General features: G+C 39.0%; 1 protein-coding gene across 4 annotated transcripts; it reads right to left on the reverse strand.

Annotated features, from left to right (window-relative positions):
* Positions 1-1,051: 1,051 nt before the first annotated feature.
* Positions 1,052-21,505, reverse strand: LOC101862428 (cyclin-dependent kinase 8). Of its 4 annotated transcripts, none has more exons than XM_035970680.1 (13): positions 21,201-21,505; positions 18,533-18,608; positions 17,809-17,919; positions 16,662-16,802; positions 16,099-16,156; positions 14,950-15,081; positions 14,272-14,415; positions 13,038-13,107; positions 11,972-12,044; positions 10,292-10,389; positions 9,534-9,618; positions 8,567-8,692; positions 1,052-1,236 (listed from the first exon to the last, which is right to left on the reverse strand). In XM_035970680.1, exons 1-13 carry the CDS (start codon positions 21,326-21,328, stop codon positions 1,120-1,122), a joined length of 1,359 nt encoding a protein of 452 aa, XP_035826573.1. In that variant the 5' UTR covers positions 21,329-21,505; the 3' UTR covers positions 1,052-1,119. The 4 variants fall into 4 exon arrangements, with proteins under 4 accessions (XP_035826573.1, XP_035826572.1, XP_005102002.1 ...); XM_035970679.1 differs by having other exon boundaries at positions 8,567-8,698; XM_005101945.3 differs by having other exon boundaries at positions 8,585-8,716.
* Between the last annotated feature and the right edge of the window lie 1,692 nt (positions 21,506-23,197).

Raw genomic sequence — 23,197 nt, forward strand, 5'->3', positions numbered from 1 at the left:
CCATTCAGGTAGGCTACATGACATTCATCCTACATAAAACATTTACTCATCATATCATACCTTCTTGTCCACTTAAATATCTACATGATGTATTTGATCAAACATACACAGACCATATGTGAGGCAGCGGGGTGAAATCAGGCGCTCGTCAAAATAATGAAATCGAAGAAAATAGGCAGTTTTCGGCGTGTTTGGCAATTTTTATAGAATTTTTGTTTTTTGGCTCAACATTTCTTACGTCCATTCAAGAACACATTTCTGTATGGCTTTTACTGGAAAAAAAAAAAAGAATAAAAACACAAAAAAATTAAGTTTTCAGTTACAACGGGCTCTCAAACTGGAAATAACCAAACTTTGTGGGAATTTTCTCCCTAATTCAACCTCTGAAACAAGGCGACCTCTACCTCCTTCAATTGCATATATGTCGACTTCTATTCCAGATAAAGGGGTATTTTTTCCTTCAAAGGCACGACAAATGAACAAGGTTTCAGATGATACAAACAACTCCACAGGGGCAAAAATTGATGCGCACCTGATTCCACCGCATCGTGACACATATCATGCACACATATTTATACACTTTCTCATCCTTCATTCATGCATTCCCTGTTTCACTGACTGTATAAATGGCATGACCCAAAGTTTTCGTTCAGCAACAGAATTTAAGTCTTCGGGACATACTTTGGGTGTGTGTGTGTGTGTGTGTGTGTGTGTGTGTGTGTGTGTGTGTGTGCGTGCGTGTGTGTGTGTGAGTGTGTGTGTTAAAAACCTAAGAAGTTGCTCACTGACCTTTGGAAAGAATTAAAAGTCACATACTTGACATACCAACAGGAAAGACAAAGTAAAGCCAGCCTGCATTCCCTCTCACACTTATCTCTCATTCTCATACCCACACCACATCATGATATCAAAATATCAAATCTAAGCACTGTACAATTCTATCCACACTTCCACAATGTACACATATTCACATGCCCCCCCCCCCCCCCCAAAATTAAAATATTGTGGAGCCCCCCCCCCCCCCCCCCCCCCCCAACTATCCCTACCCATCTTCTTCTTGACCCTGCCAAGGTCTGCCAATACTTTTAACCCTGTAGCACGCACACACGACGCGCCACGTTATATCAACCGTGGTCCGTAGGTGGAGGAAGAGGAAGTCTGCTGTGTGTTCCCGCCCGACGTGTAGCTCATGCCCTGTTGCTGGTTCCCCGCGCCGCCTTGCATAGTGTGCACGTGCTGCAACACAGAGAGAGAAGGAAAGACAAACTTTACAAACGGGACTGATTTGGTCAGGAATGAGCTCAACATCCCTCAGCAAAACACAAATACACAAAGAGATAATTAAAATAGAGGATGCCAATCTGAAGCAGGACTAACACTAACAACAAAAGATAATTTTGAAAAGTGTGCACATGCTGCCACACAGAGGGGGAGAAATGGCAAAATTTACAAACAGCACTTATTTGGTCTGGAATGAGCTCAAAACCTTGCAAGAAACAAAGATACACAAATGGATAATTGCCATTACCACAACATGTGCAGCACAGAGGGAGAAAAGGCAAACTTTACAAACTGGACACGTTTTTTTGTTTTTTAAAAATGTTTTACGGAACTTGCAACAAAATAAGGTCATATAAGTGCCGAAGACTAGAAGTATTACAAGAGAGTAATAAACACAAAAAAAGAAGGAGGGGAGATAATGATGACAGATGTTGGAAAGGAAAGAAGAAAGCAAACCACACCAGAGCACCCGCCAACCACCCAAGGACATGTTTGGTCTTGTATGAGCTCAACATCTTACAACAAAAAACAAACAGATCATAACCCTAGAGGAAGCAAATCTGAAGCAGGACTAACACTACCAGCAAAAGAGAACTCTGATTGAAAAGAATGTCTACATCTTCCATGTTGAAAGCAGTCTGCACTAAAGTTAAAGAAAAAAAAGAATCACTTGGCTTTTTTTGTTCTTTCCAAAGTCTACACTTTGATGGATCTTTCTACACAAGACAAACGTTAAAACTCAAGTAAAGAAACATCTTCAGAAGAGAAAAGTCATGGCTGAAATTCGTATTTTAACTCTTAACTTTTTGCCACAGTAAAATCTCCACAGCTACAAGAGAATGACATCTCAGAACTATAAAAATACTGGCAGTAAGACTCTTAAATGTCACACAAAATGGCAGTTTTCTTTGTAATGGTGAATACTCATGACATAGCGACACAATTAATAAGGCACCAAAATATTCCCATATATTGGGCAGGAGAGGAAGAAAGGGACCCTACAGTTCCCTATCCTCCTCGGTAGTCTGAAAAAGCGCCACAGGAAAAAAACCAGTTCCCAGCTGTGGCTAATTTGGGAGTCCTTGAAGAAAATTGTAAAAGCAATCAAAGGGAACACAACTACAACTCGCTACCTCAGAGTTACAATGTTCTATCTGACATTTTTGGCTGTTTTGAGTTACTAAGACCATGGGGTCAGAAACCAAATGTTTTATCTTTTCATAAAAATCATAAGATTATTCAGAGATGTTATCAAAAAGTTCAAAGAATTGCTTTCGAAAAAGCTTGACATAATATTGTGAAACAAACATTTTTAAAGTAGTCAAATTTCTCAAAACTAAAAACTAAGTAGATAGGATTTGGTAATTTTAAAGTAGAGAAATGTCAAAGGAACACAAGGCTATTCTCAACACAAAACATGCTCAAAGACGGGGCCAAAGCTCAAGAACAGGAACACACGAAAAAAACAACCTCTGAGGATCACAGCAAAACAAAAAATAAAAATACTGCAGAGTGTGGTACTTGAATAATATCTAGTTTGTACAGCTCAATGGATTGACAGTAACAGAAGGTGTGTTATGTTACTTTAATATAGTTTGTACAGCTCAATGGATTGACAGTAAGAGAAGGCGTGTTTGTGGTAATCTTATCCTTACTGCATCCTAGACAGAGGAAAGGCCGGCAACCACCTGGGAAGATCTCAGAAAAGTATTTTTGTTATCTCAAATTAAGCACTCGATACATAGCTGCCCAAAAAAAATTGAAACATTTTCACATTCTTTTTTTCTCCCAAAGAGAAAAGAAAGATATTCATATTTTTCTTCTACAATTAAAGTAGCACTTAGTTTAACAATTACATATAATTTAAAGATGAAACAGGGTAAGCTTTGGTGACTGTCTTCTCCCATTTCTGTTATTGGAAACTTTTCAACAGACGACAAAAGTGGAGAGCAGAAAGATTTTCTTGACAACCAGTTTACCAAATTAGACCATATCCAAGGGTAGCACACAACAGGACTGTTTTAGTAAGTTTAGTAAGAGTTTTCTGCTGTTCTGACAAAACGCCTTTCTCTTATTATTCGCAGCACTTTCAAGAAATCAGCATTTTTTTGTTTTCTTGTAACATTAAAACTATTTTGCACAGTACATCAACGGTTGATCTCGCACCCTGAAGAGAATGTTATTGCCTATGCTCGACAGTTATTTTTAGGAAAACCCAAAATTGTTGATTTCTCGTAACCACTGTGAATAAGAAAAAGACGTTTTGTCAGAGCACGGCAGTTTCATGGCGCTCGCAACAGGGCAAGTCCAGGACTGTTTATACGATTTGGTTTTTGGAAAACTATTCACTGCGTTCTCCACTTTTTCCCTCTATTGGCAATCTTCTAACAGCGCTTATCATAGCCACAATCTGAATAAATCGTGTTGATAATGACAACTTTTTTTACTTAGAGATCTCTTAATACAGATTATTCTGGTCGACTAGATGAAAAAACAACAAATAACCCAACAAAAAAGACCGCGAGAGATAAAGAGTTGCAAATGTCGAAAAGCCACGGATATTAAAACAAAAAATCTGCCTATCACTGTAAACCATGTGCCGTGCAGCAGTTGCCCGCATGATTTAGATATGCATGTTAAAGTTCAAGGTCTGAATTTTAAAATCTCTGCAGAAAGACAGCAGTGGTCCATCCACTAGAGCACAAACTCCAAAAACAAAAATGTGCCCGTGGAAAATGTTGTCAGATAAAATAACATAAAACCAACACTTCAACAAACAGAACGACGAAACGCTTCGCAAATTTCAGTAACAAATCAACGCCTGAACATTAAACTTTCAGCAACAGAACAAAGACATAAGGCTGACTACCAACTGCCCATGAGGAACCTGAGGGTAACCAGTGTTAGTCTCTACGCTTCGCACGTAGGGCGGAAAGTGATCCCAGAAAACAAAATTATGATTTAGACATGTTCAAGCAGGCAAAAATTCAAGGTCTGAATTCAAGTTGTCTGAAATGTAAAAATCTCTGCAGAAAGATAGCAGTGGTCCACGAGAGCACAAACTCCAAAAACAAAAGTGTGCCCGTGGAAAATGTTCTCAGATAAGATAACATAACCAACACTTCAACAAACAGAACGGCGAAACATTTTCAACAAATTTCAGTAACAAATCAACGCCCGAACATTAAACTTTCAGCAACAAAACAAAGACGTAAAGCCGACTACCAGCTGCCCATGGGGAACCTGAGGGTAACAAGTATAAGTCTCGACGCCTCGCATGTAGGGCGGAAAGTGATCCCAGAAACACTGAAATGACACAGAAATGGGAGAGGAGAGAAAAGCTCCTGCATAAGAAACAAACTTTTTTTTTGCTATTTTTATTTTAGTAAGTGTTTTACAGCACTTGGAACACAATAAGCGTAGAAGATGAGAGGTGTTACAAGAGAGTAACAAACACAGAGTGCAGGGAGATAAAGATGATAAATGTTTTTTTGTTTGTTTGTTTTAGTAAGGTTTTACGGCGCTCACAACTGCATAAGGTCATATGAGCGCCAAGGGGTGGATGTCAGCAGAGAAGCCCTTACAGGGAATCAGGCTTACTCTGCTCACCTCTCTAGCTTCAATAGCACAAAGTCTGCTTTGACTATTAAGCCACCTCGGAAATAGCAGGTCACAGGAGAGTGACAAACATGCAAAAGAAGTAGAGGAAAAAAATGACAATAATAAGGATGTGGAAAGAAAAAGCAGCAGTTCCCCCCATGTTGTTCTGGCACAGTATGAGCCATGCTTTAACAATTAAAACTGATGTTTACTACAGATTTTATGATCTCAACAACACAGTCTGGTCACCTGAGTGCTATGAAGCAAATTAAAATAACATAATACAGTCGCTTCATCAACCCTTCCTGGTGGAAAATTGACAACTAGAAACACAGTTGGAATGTTGAGAAAAAAAAAATCCCACAATTTTGAATACGAGACAACACCTGTGCATGACATTAAATTTTAAAAAACCCCAAATATATATATACAGAGAGAGAGAGAGAGGGAGAGAGAGAGAGAGGGAGATAGAGAGAGAGTGAGAGAGGGAGATAGAGAGAGAGATTGAATGATTGTTTATGTCCAAGTTCATGAATATCTATTAAACATTTTAAGAAACAATCCCTTTTTTTGTTTGAGTTAAATAAGAGGAGCACACCCACACACTAACAGTCAATTAGTGCTTTTTAGTTTTAGTAAGAGTTTTACGGCACTGGCAACACAATAAGATCACATAAGTGCCGAAGATTAGAGGTGTTACAAGAGAGTAACAAACACAAAAAAGAAGGAGGGGAGATAGAGACGATAGATTTTTTATAGGAAAGAAGGAGCAAACCACACCAGAACACCCGCCAACCACCCACTCAATTAGTGCTCATAAAAAAAGCAAGATAAACAGACAGAAACAACAAAGAGGGAAAGAACAGAAGGACCCATCAAAGGTGCCCTCCAACAGCCCTCTGAGAATCCTTAAAACCGTAGACTGATTTTTTCCCCTCTCAAAAGTTACAAACTCCTTTTTAGTAATAACAGGCGACATGGGCTTCTTTAGGTGCCACCTAATTTGATTTCTTTTCCTTCCAAGAAATTCTCAACAGCTTACTTAGAAAAGCATTTCTTTTGCCTCAAGTTGGTCATTATCACAATCAGTCTCAGGCAATAACTATGATTTGAAAGCCTTTTTGAGTTTTGCCCGAGTGGCGGCAAAAGCCTACTCTTATCGATTTTAGACCAACAAGGGATCTTTAACGTGCGCAACGTGCACACAGGACCTCTGGGATTTTTCGCCCTTGTCAGAGAAGGCTAGGTGTAGATATTTCCTTCCAGAAGACCAGGGGTGTGGCAGAAAGACAGCAGTAAGGAGGAGCCAAGGAGTAGAAGTAGAAAGGCTGCAGAAAGAGTCAGGAGCCCACAGGATGGGGCAAAGGAGGAGAGGGAGTGGGGGCAGAAAAAGGAGACGAAAGCAGACGACAGAACATTGTTAAAAAAGCAGGAAAGGAGGTGAAAGGAGACAATTTTAGAGAAGAAAATTTTTCGGTCGCTACCGGGATCAGAACCCGGGACCTTTGAATGAGAGGCCGAACACCTTAACCTCAAGGCCACAGAAGCACCCTGCCCAGGCACGCAGTCTTCAACATCACCTTTGCTAAGACAGACAGGAAAGAGCACCTAGGCTTTGTACAGGAGAAGGATTTAGTTCTGTCACTGAGAAATAGAGGACAGAAGAAAGTGAAGGTAGATAACTCAAGTATAGGGAAATAACAGGTGGAGGAGCACACAGGCAAGCCTACCTTCCCTTTTCCCAAATAATGAGGGAATGAAAGTTGGCCTACTTACTGTCTACCCTTATAATGAGGGAATGAAAGGTGGCCTACCTACTGTCTACCCTTATAATGAGGGAATGAAAGGTGGCCTACCTACTGTCTACCCTTATAATGAGGGAATGAAAGTAGGCCTATCTACCGACGATCTGTCCATATAATGAAGTAATGAAAACAGGTCTACTATCTACCCATTCAAAATGATAAAAGAATTAGACATATATTTCAATATAAACTCAAACACAATATTCAAATTGTGTTCTTATTCTATCACTTCATCTGCAGTATAACAAGACCCGGCTGCTTTCAAATACTTGCACATCTAGCCTCTACATGAAAAAATGTCTTGACTCTACAAGGCTTAATTTTCACAGGTGAAATGAAAGTGGGCTGGCAATCACTCTTAAACAACAAAACAAATCTGTCTTCTTTTTTTTTCTCGTAAGAGTTTTACGGCACTTGCAACACAATAAGGTCAAATAAGTGCCGAAGATTAGACGTGTTACACAAATCGCCACAAGACCCATTTATATGATTGCAAAAGTTAATGATGCTTCTTACTGGAGAGATGTCAAGTTATATGTGTGGTGTCAGTGGCCTAGTGGTTAGGCTCTCGGACTCGCAACCGTAAGGTCGTGGGTTTGAATCCCGTCAGGGATCCGACGTTGTGTCCTTGGGAAAGGCACTTTACACGAATTTTCCTCACTTCACCCAGGTGGAAATGGGTACCCGGCTATAGACAGCGAAAGATCTTGTCAGTTTGTTAGTGTTTAGGCGCTTAATCAGCTGCTTGCACTGTATGCTTCCCGGGAAGCTGAGAATGTTTCGGAGTGTTCTGTGGTCTGCTGGGGTAATAATATAGTGTAAAGCGCATAGAGCCTGCTGTTGAGCGGGGATATGCGCTATACAAATGCTATCTATTATTATTATTATATAAAAAGGAAACTGAACAGGACAAAGAAAACTTTTACAAAAAAGGGGTATGAGGAACAAGCAAAAAAAGCAAGCTTGCCTACTATCCACAAAAGCCTTCTCAGGCACAGAAGTTGCGAGGGACATTTCAATTTATTCTAAATTCTACCAAACTATATTTTTTTTTAACATAGCATTATGACATAAGTGGATCTAAAAATTATTAAATAGAGTTATGAAACTAAATTGCTGACTGCAACTGAGTTGGAGACTTTCGTATAGCCTACCTGAAAACTACTTTTGTCAAGCTAAATAAGACATAAACCACAAACAGAAAGAAATATTCACCTTTAGGAGGAAGACAGATAATACCCCTTTGAGGTTTCATGACTATTAAAAAACTTAATTAGAAAATCTAGAGCGAAAGAAAAGACAATCACCACTATGAATTAACCACAAACACAACTACACAAACAATCAATAACCACAAACACAACTACACAAACAATCAACAGAGGAAAACACACACAGGTGATATAATTAACACACACACACACAGCATGGTTGACCAAAACGCATAAAATAAAACACACACACAACAAAGACATCCTTTTGAAAAGTTATGAAATGCTTTTTCAAAAGCACACAAGAATACATGCAGAAAAATATTTTTCTCGTTTAACATGGCATATTCAAACTGTCTGTCAAAATTCTTTATGAGCTAAAAACTCATCAGCATTTTGTGAATCAAGAAAAGACAAAGTTTCACTACCATTACGCAGCAGTTCATTTTTTTTCTTCTGAAATCTTAGAGATTCAACAAATCATTATCCAAATGTCATAACTTTTTAAAGGGATATCACAAGAGAAAGACAAAAACCACAACGCACTGTCAAACAAAACCGAAACAAAAAAAGGGGCAAAAAAAACCATTCAGACGGAAGGCTGAGTTGTGTAGCAAGTATACACATAATATATATATACATGCCGCTGACAACATCGAAACCTCCGACCTGAAAGTCACCAGAGACCATTGAGTTGCTGCTGGTGGTGGTGGCGATGCGCGGTCGCTTGGCGGGGGGCTGGTTGTGGTCCGAGCTCTGGTTATTTCCTGCTCCGGCGCCGGCCCCGACGGCCGCCTGTTGCTGGGGAATACACCGACGCTTCAAGGGTGAGGTCAGAAGTAGTGGGGTGGACGCGGAAAACCGGAACTGTTCTACCCTGGTGCAAGTCTCTAGCTGTCGATAGAGCTGGGAATCTCATCAGTTCTTCATTTCAGTTGATGAGATGCTCAACTCCCTCTCTCTCTTCTCCTCTCTCCCTCCTACCCCCCCCCCCCCCAACCCCACTTCCCACCTCCAAATCACATTAACCGCGAGACACAAATAGAGACTTGCACCAGTGTTCCGCATATGAGATTCATTCTATCATTCCTCATAAATCTATTCTCTGTTCATCTTAGAACAACTGAGGTCTAAAATATGAGACTTTTAACAAACCAACAGGGCAGACATCTCATTCTTAAGCAAAAACAACGAAGAAAAAGAGAGCAATTTAAAACAGAGTACAGAAAGAGTAAGCTTGATTATTTTAAGTACGATCACACCTGAGTAGAGTACATTTATGAGCTGAAACCCCCCCCCTCCCCCGCCTCCCCAAATAACATCCCCCCCCCCACATACAGCTCATCTCTTTGAAGACCCTATCACATGGGGCTTGGAGAAAGAAGGCAAAATTATAAAAGCCGAGCAAATTGAGCCCATCATTTATCTGGTCACAATTTCCTTACAGCTAGTAAATATGTTCCTACGTTCCATCCTTTATCAGATCACTATTTCCTTACAACTAGTAAATATGTTCCTACGTTCCATCCTTTATCAGATCACTATTTCCTTTCAACTAGTCAATATGTTCCTACGCTCCTCCTATCCTCCAGCCTACGGTGGTGCCAGGAGAACTGCCGTACCCAGAACAACTCACTTTGTTTGTGTCCGACTTGTCATCGTTGTCGTCGTCCGATATGAATTCTCGTTTGGGATATGGAATGGGCATGCCTTCAAAAACACTGGAAATATATAAAAAAAAGAAACAAGATTACCTATTTGGAACCACATAGCGCAAAAACAAAATTAAGATGAATATTATTTATGATAATCACCTGCAAAATTAATACCGCAGTAAAGTTGACATGAGTCAAAGTACATCAGTTTTGTCAGTATTTTCAACACAGTACATAAATCAACTCACAAGTAAGGCCTATGGAGAAATTTTGCAACCTATTCTACATAGTACGGTCTCTTCAAACACGAAAATCTTTTCCACCAGGGGATAAGAAGAGCTATCAAAGCTAAAAAAAATAAATCTTTTAACCCAGAAAGGGCCATACCAACAAACTCCATATTCGTATGAATGCAAATAATGCAGCTTAGCCTATATCCCCTGCATATATACAACATAACTCAAAAATTCAGTGATAAATGAAGTCTTGCCGAGTAAAATAAAAAAAAAACCCCCCAAAAACCCCCAAAACCAACAAACAAACAAAAAGCGCCAACAGATCATTAATTATAATCTCAGCTGAAATTGCTGCACAGATGAACAGTTTCTCTTTTAATCACTGACAAACTTTTCCAATAAAATCCAAGAAGCCACAGGTCATATGAGAAAAGTAAATTACGGAGGAAAATTGTACAGAAGATGCTAGTAATAGAACCCAAAAATAAAGGTACAAAACATACTCTGAGCAAGGTGTGGGCTCCTCTGCAAAGTAGGCATCTTTCATAGCTTGTTCAGACGTGATTCTTTTTGTTGGGTCCATTGTTAAAAGTTTTTGTAGCTGAAACAAATGACAAAAATATATTAATTCAGATTGTGACCTTTCATCGTCTTGAAAAGTAAGAAATGACATGGAAAAAACAATGAGGAAAGATGGAGTAAAATGAGCAAAAGAAACAGAAAAATAAAAACCACAGAGAAATGCTGAAAAAAACAAAACTAAAGAGAGTACAGATAGGGAGACAAATATGAACTGAGAAGAGAAATTAACAAACGAAATAATAATATCCAAAAGGCAAAGAAGAGGGCCAAACATAATCTAACCTGAATCATGTCTTTACGGCAAGGAAGGAAATTCAGGACAGCTTGTCTCATTAGAACGAGTAAGATTGACGGGGGCATACACAAAAGTATTCTTTGCCCACATCATTCAGAATTAGACAGAAGTAACACACAAAGAAAGGAAAAGTGGGAAGACATGGAATAGCATCAACAGGCTAGTTCAGGATAGAGAAAGGTGGAAGGTGTTTGTCTGTGGCCTATACCCTGGTGCAGGGTGAAAAAGGCAATGATGATGACACAGAAAAACCCAATGAATTTTGGGAATGAGATATTTTTAAATATTTTTTTTTATAGTAGAAGGTTTTACGGCGCCCGCAACTACATAAGGTCATATGAGCGCCAAGGGGTGGGTGTCAACAGAGAAGTCTTTACAGGGAATCAGACTTATTCTGCTCGCCTCTCTAGCTTCAACAGCACAAGGTCTGCTTCGACTATCAAGGCACCTCAGAAATAGCAGGTCACAAGAGAGTGACAAACATACAAAAGAAGTAGAGGAAAATGACAATAGTAAGGATTAAGAAACAAAAAGCAGCAGTTCCCAGGTGAAGATCAGGCACAGTTATGAGCGTGACATGAATCAGCCCATTTACAATTCTACTGTGCTTGAACGAGAAATGTCCCCCCTTTGGGAATAGCCTAAAGACACTACAGTCAGTGGCACCGCCCCGGGGGGTATGGGAATGAGAGACAAAAAAATTAGACTAAAAATTTTTAAAGCATACCACACAAAAAAGATAATAATCTCAATTTCTTCAGTTCTATAACTTTGACAACAATACTTTGAGAGCAGAAAAATCAAACCACGTCCCCTCGTCAAGAAAATACGTGGTGATAATAAAGCAACATAAGAAGTGATTATGTATACATCCCCTGGCTGTAATTCTAAGGAACAGGAAAACCCCCCGCTCTTTGTCCCTCTCTTCACGTGTGGGTGGTGAGAGAGCTGAAGTGACGTGGGCCTCAACTCAGAATGTTAAAAAAGGAGGAGCTTTCTGCGTAATCGTGACAGAAGACCATTTTCGCGAGACACCCATTATCATTATTATACTATTTAACCCTAGAATGCTGAAATAAAAACCATTAACTTATCAAAGCAAGGTTATTTCATACCAATTTGAGGGTTTGGACGATAATTTCAAGTAAGAGTCAGTTACCAAATATTTTCAATCTTGATTATGTACAGAAAGTGGTGGCGCAGTACTGAGTAACAGAGTTTAGCGGAGGAAATGGCGGTAGCTTATTACCCACGAGTGAGGAAGGAATAAACGTGCGACAAAATTAAATGTCATCGAGATACACACCAGATGGAATGCTTTGCTGTCCGCCTTGACCTTGTGCTTCTCCATGTACTTCATCAGGTTACAGTTCACATAACTGGAGGGGAAACAGAACCAATTAATAAATACATAAATGAATAAAAAAAAAGAAAGATAAATAGATAAATAAAAAAAGTAAATAAATTAATTAATTAATAACCAAATAAAATAAATAAATAGATGAAACAAAAAAGTAAATAAATTAATAAATAATAAAATAAATAAATAAATAAATGAAAAACAAAAAAACAACTGTAGTTGTCTTGGAGTAGAAGATGGTAATATCATCAAACTTGAAGCTTATGGCAATCCTAATCTAAGAAGAAATGATGTACGGTTGTAACTGTGCAAGACGGCCACCCATGTTGAGGAGATAAGTGGCCACATTGGACAGGTGATTGTCTTACACAGAGTCGTAATGTAAAAAACACACAAGGGAGGAAACGGGAAGTGGCTATTAAAACCGGTAATTGTCTTACACAGTTGGCTGTTAGGGCAGGTTCGAGAGTATTTCCAAGAAATGAGCATCTCAGATATTGAGACCAACTCAATCAAATAACAACATTACGAAATGTATATATGTTTAAAAAAGTATGAGCTGAAAGAAAGGAGAACAATTCCCCAAAAGTCCCTGGCATATATCCGATATCTTGAACAAATGAAAGGGTCCAGAAAGATCATTCTTTGCGTAGCAATCAACAGGCATTTTTGTTTTAGTCTAGGAAGTCTTTTAAGGTGAGTCTTGTAACATTTCAGGGAAACTGCAGAAGGAATCACCCATCAACCTGATTGTTCAAATTAGCCAAGCTGGTTCACATTTCTTTTCATCATCATCATCATCCAGTGCCAGATCTGCGACAGACATTGGCAATTATGGTTCTCCATTCATTCCTTTGCTCGGATGGTCTTAGAAAAGCTACGTTTCCCTGATCTTTCCCCGTCACCCGTTTGTTTAGGTTCCCTAAGTAGGTTGCTCTGGGCCTACCCCTGCCTCGTTTGCCTTCAATTTTGCCACTTGTGTATACATTGCTAAATTTGGGAACTCACTCACCTTGACCTCTTGAAATCCCTCATCAGTTGCGGGTGTTCTGGCATTTTGCGGATTTCTTCCCAGTCTTTGTCTGTGATTTGTGGAAAGAAAACAGTAAGATCGACTTTATACAAAGGAACAACGACAGTAAAATGTTTACAGCAGTATAATTCTGACAATTCTCAAAACTACTTTTCTTAAAACTGAAAATAAAAAAAATATGTGACAAAATAGATCGTAACAACATACTCTAAAATAACCACAAAAGCCGAGTTCATAGTTCATCATAGTGAAAAGACCAAGATTTGGTAATTCTGAAGATACTCATCTGAGGGAAAAAAGGCTGCAACGACATTCAAGCAAAGAAAAAAGCACAAACAAAACAAAACAAAAGAGCCTACAAAAGACAAGAGGAAGTCCTATGGAGATAACGCCAACACTGTGATCAAAATACTCCTAACAATAAATGATAGGGATGAGATTTAGTTGAACATAAGATAACAAGGTAACTATTCCTTTCTGAAAATTATTCTGAACCTACACTTCACATGAAGAATCTCAGACAGTTTTATTTTATTTATTTAGTAGAGGGTTTTATGGCGCTCGCAACTGCATAAGGTCATATGAGCGCCAAGGGGTGGGTGTCAACAGAGAAGCCTTTACAGGGAATCAGACTTACTCTGCTCACCTCTCTAGCTTCAACAGCACAAGGTCTGCTTCGACTATCAAGGCACCCCGGACATAGCAGGTCACAAGAGAGTGACAAACATACAAAAGAAGTAGAGGAAAATGACAATAGTAAGGATTAGGAAAGAAAAAGCAGCAGTTCCCTGCTGCATTTCAGGCACAATTATGAGCGCGACATGATGAATCAGCCCATTTACAATTCTACTGTGCTTGAACGAGAAATGTCCCCCCTTTGGGAATGGCCTAAAGACACTACAGTCAGTGGTCAGACAGTCTCCTTGGAGAAAGTGAATCATAACTATAGATAGCAACAACGTACAGTCTACAATCTACAAAACTAGACTTATCATACCTCTGTGTTGACTGTTGAGAACACATCATGTGCACAAAAGTATACAAATAGTAAGGTGTCTTAGGATTGGGCTACGGGACAAAAAGTAACTATTCCCATGAGAAAAAACACCATTAATGCTTGATGTACTTTACAAGCAGACACTTGAATACGCCAAAACTGAGACAAACACATACACTCACACACACACAAACAAATAATATGAATGGTTTTTACCTTGTGGGAAGCCCATCACGTTGAAGATTCTGTCCAGCTGGTCATGATGGTAAGGGTTGCTAGTCTTGATGTCTTCTTGCCGACAGTGAAAAATTGGCTCGGACGTTAACAACTCCGCAAATATACAGCCGATAGCCCAAATATCTGTAACAAAGAGGAACAAAATTCTTCACTTTAAAAGAGCCAGAAAAATGTACTCAAAAAGACAGAAAAACAAGAATACGAATACTTCCCAAAGGTCTCATGGTACTGTTATCTTTTTGAAATGATTTTGCTTTCAACACCATGTCACAGCCCCTCATAAAAATCTAGTCTTTACACAAAATCATAGCCTTAAAAACATTTAAAGAATCAGACTTGTAGGTAAAGAGGTAATTTCAGTCTGTCCGTTATGGTAGAACAAAATATATTTTAAAAACTAATATTATGCCTTAGGTTTCCCATTCTCACAGAAAAACATTGGTGGTAAGCATTAGTAGAGTAGCAGTCATTTGGCTCCTGTTTATATAGAATATAAGGAATATGAACTGACAACCAGTATACTGCTATCTTTATATGGGGCCTCCACAGAACTTTTGGAAAATACCTCAAAACACTTCGTCCTGCTGAGCAAATCAAGAATCAGAACATGCAGACTTGGTGAGATAAAACTTTCAGGAAGGGTGTCTCTACACTTACCAATAGCTTTGGTATAATGCCTTGCTGCCAAGAGCAGCTCTGGAGCCCTGTACCAAAAGGTCACCACAACTGGATCAAGATCCGCCAAAGGTTTGAGTGGAGCGTTGAAGAGACGAGCAAAACCCATGTCAGCTGTTTGGGGAGGGGGAGACAAAAAATTAAAAGCAACATTTCAGAAAAAAGAAATGAAAAAGAAGAATCAAAACCGGTGAACATGCAGAAGAAAACACAAATATCCTAAAAGACTGACACTACATCATACTACACATTTTTGTCACGACCAATGTCCAGGTCCATACAATCAGAAACACTTGCTGTGAACTATGATGGGATGAATGGTTAGCATCTTAAAAGTTTTCTTTTGTTTCTTTATATTCTGCCGGAAGAGTGTGTATGAGAAGATACACCAATGTGTTTGTGTGATTACGCCTGTGTGACTGAAGGTGAAGGAGACGGAGAGAAGGAAGGAAGCAGAAAGAGAGAGACAGAGAAGAACAATAAAAACATGGGACCAAAGAAAGGGACCAAAAGAGGAAGAGACATAAGTATTTATGTTTTACCCTATAGACGAGAATATAAGGGTACATTGTTTGTTGCTGTAAAAAAAAAAAAGTTTATAATTGACCCTATTTTTAAAAAAACGGTCCAATGGACCACCTCATTATGTACTAGTGACAACATGCAACTTATAAATCATATTGGCCATTCTCATTAAAAAATAACCTGCCTTAATGATTTCCATGAATAGTATTACTTTGTACTCTTGCCAGATAAATGTCAAATACAGTATAACAAGAATTAAGCACCGACAGTTACACAATTTTAAAAAGTTTTCTTCGAGCCCAATCTGAAACACAGCATTGAGTTTTCCTTCTTTCAGCTTATGAGTATGTGTTTTGTCAGTATGTTAGTGTTTTAGTGCCTATATGGCAGCTTGCACTGTATGCTTCCAAGGAAGTTCAGGTTGTTTCAGAATGCTCTCAGGTCTGCTGGGGTAATAGTATAGATTGTTAAGTGCATAGAGCTTGCTGTTGAGCGGGGATTTGCGCTGTACAAATGCTATCTATCATTATTATTATGTATATATTTCCTTCAAATTCAGTCAATCAAAAGTAACATAAAATAGCCAGTCATTTTTGAAAACCTCACCTATTTTCACTCTTCCTCTCTCTGGTCCTTCTCCCATCACCAGGATGTTGGCAGGTTTCTGGAACAAAAAAAAATGATTGAAAATGGCGATGACGTAGTGGAGACAGCAAAGCAGCTTATTAACCTTCCATTGAATTACAGTACTGTAAATTCAAGAATACTTCTACAGCTACAGTATCAATTCATGATTCCCACTCCACTAAACTCAGATGTGTGGGTATGCATATACTCACATATAATTCTAAACATTTGCTAAGTATTTGCATCACCGCTAGAACAAAACGCAAGTCAATACACTCAAGGATGAAAAATATAAAAACCTGATTTTGATCAAAACTTTTAAGAACACTAATCACCATCTTGGATCAATCCTAACCACTCACTTAAATGCAAAATAGTTGAAAAAAAAAAAAAAAAGGTTTGAAAGAAAGTAAATCTTACTTCTTGTCATATAATGATACTTTCTTGACAAACAATGCCTTTTCCTACTGCAGTTAAAATAAAATCAACAGCATAGTATACTGATTTACAATTTGTTTACTGAACAATAACTCCAAACTTACGAGATCTCGATGTAAAACCCAGTTGCTGTGGAGGTAGTGAATGCCGGCAAGAATTTGATGTAGTAACGACTTGACCATGTTCTTGGGTGTATTGATAGGCTTCTTGTTCGCTTTGGCAGATCTGTGGTACTTGATAATATGCTGCAGGGAAGGAAATTAAAAATAATAAAGCATAACTGAAACAAAGGATAAATACATCAGTGCGAAGAAGTCTGTTGTATTACCCATCACATAATATAAGATGAGATGTTACCTCATTTTTTTCTTGACATAAATCAGAATTCCATTCAAGGAAACAAAAAGAAAAAAAAAAAAAAAAGAAAAGGAATCATTCCACTTTAAAAAAATAATGGACACTCTTAGATTTCACATAAGATCAGCTTGTAGGCTTGACAGGATAGAAGGTTAAAGGAATATATTCATGTAAAAAGAAGAGTTTCTTGGTTCCTTGCACTCCTTACCATGCATGACATTGTTTACCATCACACAATTCTGGTTAAGCAGTTCCTCAAATCAGTAGCTTTTTTCAACATTCTAACTGGCAGAGTTTCATAAACACGTGCAAACTTATGAGTGACCTGATTATCATGAGAATAATCGACTACACCAATCCGATATCAACAGTGAAATTTTTTGCAAATGACAGAGATATTGCAATGAGTACTTTGCCCTGCCACCCTGGATCCTGATTTCCATCACAGTATTACAGTTTGTCACTACTTCTGACCACGAGTTTAACGATGCAATCAGCACCAAAAATAAGTTCAGACTGTACTAAAAAACAATGAGTTTTTTCCCTTTTATCTTGAATGATCCTCCCTTCCTCTGCAATCTGGTTTACAAAAGACAAAAAGTTAAAATAACTTCTAGAAAATAAATACATTAAATAATCTATTTTGAGTGGACTTTGACAAAGAAAAACTACTACACACAGATCAATCAATGAAATCTTGGTGGTTTCCAGTCAAAGTCAAATTATCTGCGCTTGAGTGGCAGACATTGGGGGCAGGGAAAAGAACCAGCTCTCACGACTTATATATCTCTTTGAGAATATGATTTGCTAATTTTTAATGCATAATTCATCATGGATAGAACAAGAGTGGACTTTTCAACATCTAAAATCCCTGGAATTTTAGCAGAGCCTTACCCATAAATCGTGTTCTGAAAAGTCAAACAGTAGCCAGACTTTTCGATCTGAGTGTGACAGGAAGACTTTCTGGAGACTAATTACATTGGGGTGCTTCAGTTCTCGCAGCAGCTGTAGAGGAATAAATAACACAGCAGGATGGACCATGAGTTTCAATATTTCTTTTTCATAACAGAATGTGGTCAGATTTTAAGAAAAAAATCAGAGAGAAGCTTTCAAATTATTCTGTCCATGTCATGTATATAAATATTCAGTAAGAGGGATGTGTGGCAAAAATACACACACAGACTGACTGATTTTTCATTCTCAAATCTGATACTCTCTCACCAAAGCAGGACAGATCTTTAAAGCCCCTTTTAGTAGTTTAAAAAAAAGTTTAGTAAGAGTTTTGCGGTGTTCCCAACTGCACAAGGTCACATGAGTGCACAAAGCACCTTTCAAATATTTTTTTCTCTCTTACAGATCTATATCTCAGTAAAAAGTAAAATGGTTATGATTATAATATTATAAAAGTGATTATATAATATTTGTAGAGTACACTTCAAGTTAGGTTTTTTAAATTATATATCTTGGGGGAAAACATTACACCTGATCTGACCCAAGGCTTGAGACAGAAACTTCACCAACCTTTAGCTTTAAGATGTTGCATTAAATTATAAAGTTGCAAGAGAAAGGTCTTTGCTCAGTGAAGTCATCCCATGAATACGAATAATTCAATACTCACAGCTATTTCTCTGCAGGCTGACATTGATATCCCTGTGCCTTCAATAAGTTTCAGTGCATAGTCATGTCGATGTTCTCTGGAAATAATACAACACAAAATTAATATTAGATTAGATCTGTTTTCCCATTTCGTATCATTGTGAGGTTAGGTCACGTGAGTCAGTCAAATTTGAGTCAAAGCATTTGATGACATGAGGTCATTCTAATTCTGGTGCAGAATATATTTAGAATGGTAGATTCTACTTCTATTCCAGCTGTGCATAAATTATGCGATTTACAGTTACAGGCTATCTGTTTCATACTGTCTACAGAATTAATTTTTCGGAAGGACTTCGACTTTCGTAACGAGCGACCACTCCAACTATCGAAAAGAAAGACCTAGACATTAGATCTAGATCTAGAATCTAACCCTACCCCTATTCCAAACCCTCTATTCTAATCTGTTTGATAGTGGTCACTCGTTACGGAATTCCTCCCCATTTTTCATTCATCATAGAGTCAGATAACATAGAAGGAGACATGGCGATTTTGTAGTTTCGTCTGTTTAAGTCCAAAGCTGAACGCCAGAGACCCTGAATTGCCAGGTAATCGTTCAGGAGAAAAGCAAAATTTAAGCAAAGAATGGCCCTTTTCGGCAGTTCCCACCCCCAATCATTATTTGCCGGTTTGGGCCCCAAGAGTCAAGAGTAGGGGGGGGGTTTCAGGTGGGTTTGCCCCCCTGACCTAGTTTTATATGGGGGGGTTCATGCCCCCCTGAATTTCATCTTAATTTGATGTATGTTTCGCTGTTATAGGGGGTGCCCACATACGCGATCAGGTCGGGTCCGGCCCATTGGGTAGTCAGGGCTAGCCAAATTGAGGGCGCAAAGCGGCCATCGTGGCACAAACCAATCGACACGACCGGTGAGCTACAAAAACAAACGCGTTTGTTTTCTGGCCTGCGAATCGCGTGACCGGGTGGATTGCAGCCAATTACAACAATGCTGAGTCACGTGTCCATTTTGACCCATGAATACATTAAGTAGGTACTCTGGGAATACCCGGTTTCGGTCTCACGCCTTTGACTGTCTTCTTGCTTCGCACAGCGGGTTTGGAGTGCTCATAGGCCTAGAGGAAGAAGGAGACAAATAAGAAGAAGGAGGAAGAGCACTACAGAGGGAGGGTGTTGAGAGTGACAGGGAGGGAGAGAGAAGTTGAGAGATATATGCAGAGACCTAGATCTAGATCTACATTGCTAGATCTAGATTTAGGTCTCTAATATGGGAAGTGAGAAATAGACAAGAAAGGAGAGAGACACTAAAGCAAGTTAGTACAAGCAAGCACTCACACACACACACAGACAGAGAGAGGGATTGCGGGAAGTCCAAGAGTACGGTAAGGAATATATATTATAATATTTCATGAGTCAAAGGTCCAGCCAATCGTAGCCCGGTTTACGCCCTCTGTGTAGTTGCATGTAGGTTAAAGGTTTCTCTACTTTAACTTCTAGGTTGTCGGGGGTACAATCGTGGCGGGGCTTTTGTAGTGTGTACTGAAACCCCGACCCGACCCGATCGCGTATGTGGGCACCCCCTATTAGGTTGCATCCCTGTTCTTTGAGTTGCCTATTTGGTCATCAAGACTTCCGGATTTCCTCTCTGGATGTAAACAAATGGGAGGTGGACTTTAACGAACGGAACTACAAGATCACCGGAGACATGACCATCCATGACATGTTGATTAATTGGGGGCATGATGAATGATGAATGAAAATGAATGTCATTCCAACTCTGGCGTAGAAAATAGCTCTTAAATTATAATGATAGAATCTACGGGAGGACTTCCGTAACGAGCGAGCACTATGAGACAGAGCAGAATTGAGGGCTTGGGGTAGGGGTAGGGGTAAATGTTGGGTTAGGGTTAAAAATGATATAGGTTTTTAAACGCCCCTATCAACACTACTAGGTTATTTAAAGGGCAGGACCTCCTAGTTTAACGTCCATCTCCGATAGGACAGTCTGGTTAGGGTTAGGGTAAGGGGTAGGGGTAGGGTTAGGTCTAGGTTCTTTACTTTATGTGTTTGATGGGGGGCCACCTCTATTCTCACCCGGGGTGAGAATAGTGCAGGCGGGTCTTGTGGCTATTCTCACCCGGTGCGCGTGTCAACAAATTTTGCGTTCACCCTAAACTTAAACCACAGAATTCTACACTGTGATAACAGAAAAATTGTAGAATTCTGTGCTGTGAACAAATGTTCCATTACAACTGTACTTGTAGCCTACTAAAAGCGTACAACTTTGTCTGTGGGCAGGGGAGAGAGAGAGAGTGAGAGAGAGAACAAAACAAAATGGCGACCCGCGTAGTTCGGCTCGATTCGAAAAGTTAAATAGCCGTAGCATCTTTGTAGACAACCAAATTAATTTACTTTTGTGTTTTAACATCATTTTTTAACTTTGTTTTGGTCAATTTGATCGTCCACACCGATAGACAGTATTCAGAAAGAGACAGAGAGAGAAAGAAGAGGGGAGGAGTAGATCTTGCGAGAACTTCCGGGCGGGTGAGAATAGCCACTTTCTTGATGGGGTGGTAGCTCATTACGGAAGTCCTTCCGAATCTACTTCTTTTCCAGCTGAGCATGTGCGATTTACAGGCTATCTGTTTCAATATTCATATCCACAGAATATGCTTACCCGTCCTTTCTTTTCGCTTTGTATACATGGCCATACGTCCCTCTTCCAACTTTGCAGCCTTCATACTCGAACTCATCTTCGACTCTGGCTCTCTCCGACCCGGTCTTCATCTTGAACTCGAAGTCCATTGTGCTTAGTATTAAGGCTTGCCTGAATATAAAAAGCAAGCGTTTTGGAAACCCAAAACAATATAAAGACTGCAGCTAAATATTTATGAACACTGCGTCGCGTTTATATTTAAATTCATTGTTGTAATTGAGAGGCTCTTTCTCTTTTCTCTCTCCCTCTTTCCGACATCCCTTGAAACTCTTCTTCGTAGAGGAAAGATTTAGTGTCCAGAGTTGGTTTTCTCGGTTTTCGCCTTATTCGGTTTTTATATTTTCATTGTAGTGTGCAACAGTTTACATATTATATAACATGTACATCAAGAATATAAGATATTTAAATCAAAACAAAACACACACACACACACACACACACACACACACACACACACGCACGCACGCACGCACACACACACACACACACACACACACACACACACACACACACACACACACACACACATACACATACACAGAGTTCGGAAGAAACGATAATTAGGAGAAACGTAGTTCACTTTGATTGAAATAAATGTGTTGAGTGAACAAAAAGTGTGGGTGTAAAAAAAAAAAGGGGGGGGGGGGGTCTTTTGCTGTTTATTCGATGACTAGAAGAGAAGAGCTGTTCGCTGTGTGTATGAAAAAGGGGGGGGGGGGGGGTATTTGCTATTTATTCTATGACTCGAAGAGAAAAGCTGCACTCTGTTTGTAAAGTTAGAAATATTTTCCTCACTTAGACAGTTCTATAGAGCAAGCTAGTATAGAAAATAAACAGATAATATTCTTGCACTTGAGGAAATACTTGCCCCAAGGACACATACTATTAGTTTAAGAGTTGACTTTTTTTTTCTCTGAATAACACTGATGTGTGTCGCAACCTTGAATAACACATCATTGTGACTTGTCACTGAGTAACAAATGACAGTTACCACTAAATATCAGTCTGTGACGTGTAATTAGATAACACATGACAGCTACCATTATTTATTTGTGGCATGTCATTGGATAACACATGACAGCTACCACTATATATTTGTCTGTGACATGTCATTGGACAGCACTTGACATCTGCCACTATCTGTCTGTGACATGTAATTAGATAACACATGCCAGCTACCGTTATTTATTTGTGGAATGTCATTGGATAATACATAGGCCTAATGGCAGCTGCCACTATATGTTTGTGATCTGTCATTGGATAATACATGACACCTGCCATTACCTATTAAAGTGACATGTCATTGGATAACACTTTGCAGCTGCCGCTATCTGTTTGTGACATTTCATTGGATAATACATGACGGCTTTCATTATCTATAATTAGTTACGTGTCATTGAATAATAAGGTTAAATAGCAGCTGACACTCTCTGTTTCTGACATGTGATCAGAAAACACACATTAGCTGCCATCATCTGCAGTGTGATGCGTCATTGGTTGCCTCACAAGAGTAGGATGTAGGATGTTGAGTATACGTGTATATTGTACAGGGTTTTTTTCTCCTGCTGGCGTCCTCAAAGATCTGGTTCAGAGATGCAGCAAAATAGTGGGCTCACAACTCGTGTCGTTACAATCCTCAGAACGACAGAATTGAGTTATTTCACTAAAATGTCACATAATCTAACGGCCATCTTTGAAAAACAATGAGCCCTTTGCCTATATATCTTTTGGAATCGTAGGAAGTTGCGATTGTTTCAGGATGCTATCAGGTCTGCTGGGGTAATACGATTGTAAAGCGCCCAGAGCTTGCTTACTTACATACTTACTTTCTCCATAAACCGTCTTTTTCCCAGAGCTTGCTGTTGAGAGGGATTTTGTGCTGTATAACTAAATTATGCTATTATTATTATTATTATTATTATTATTATTATTATTATTATTATTATTATTATTATTAT

This window comes from Aplysia californica, unplaced genomic scaffold (genome assembly GCF_000002075.1).
Source record: "Aplysia californica isolate F4 #8 unplaced genomic scaffold, AplCal3.0 scaffold00305, whole genome shotgun sequence".
Lineage (NCBI taxonomy): Eukaryota > Metazoa > Mollusca > Gastropoda > Aplysiida > Aplysiidae > Aplysia > Aplysia californica.

Coding starts and splice junctions, on each gene's coding strand:
- LOC101862428 (XM_013084616.2), bottom strand. CDS start 21,328: ATGGACTTCGAGTTCAAGATGAAGACCGGGTCGGAGAGAGCCAGAGTC. Junction 12,045..13,037: donor AGGGATTTCAAGAGGTCAAG/GTGAGTGAGTTC, acceptor TTTCCCCTCCAG/TTATGTGAACTGTAACCTGA. Junction 1,237..8,566: donor TGGTCTCTGGTGACTTTCAG/GTCGGAGGTTTC, acceptor TCTGTGTTGCAG/CACGTGCACACTATGCAAGG.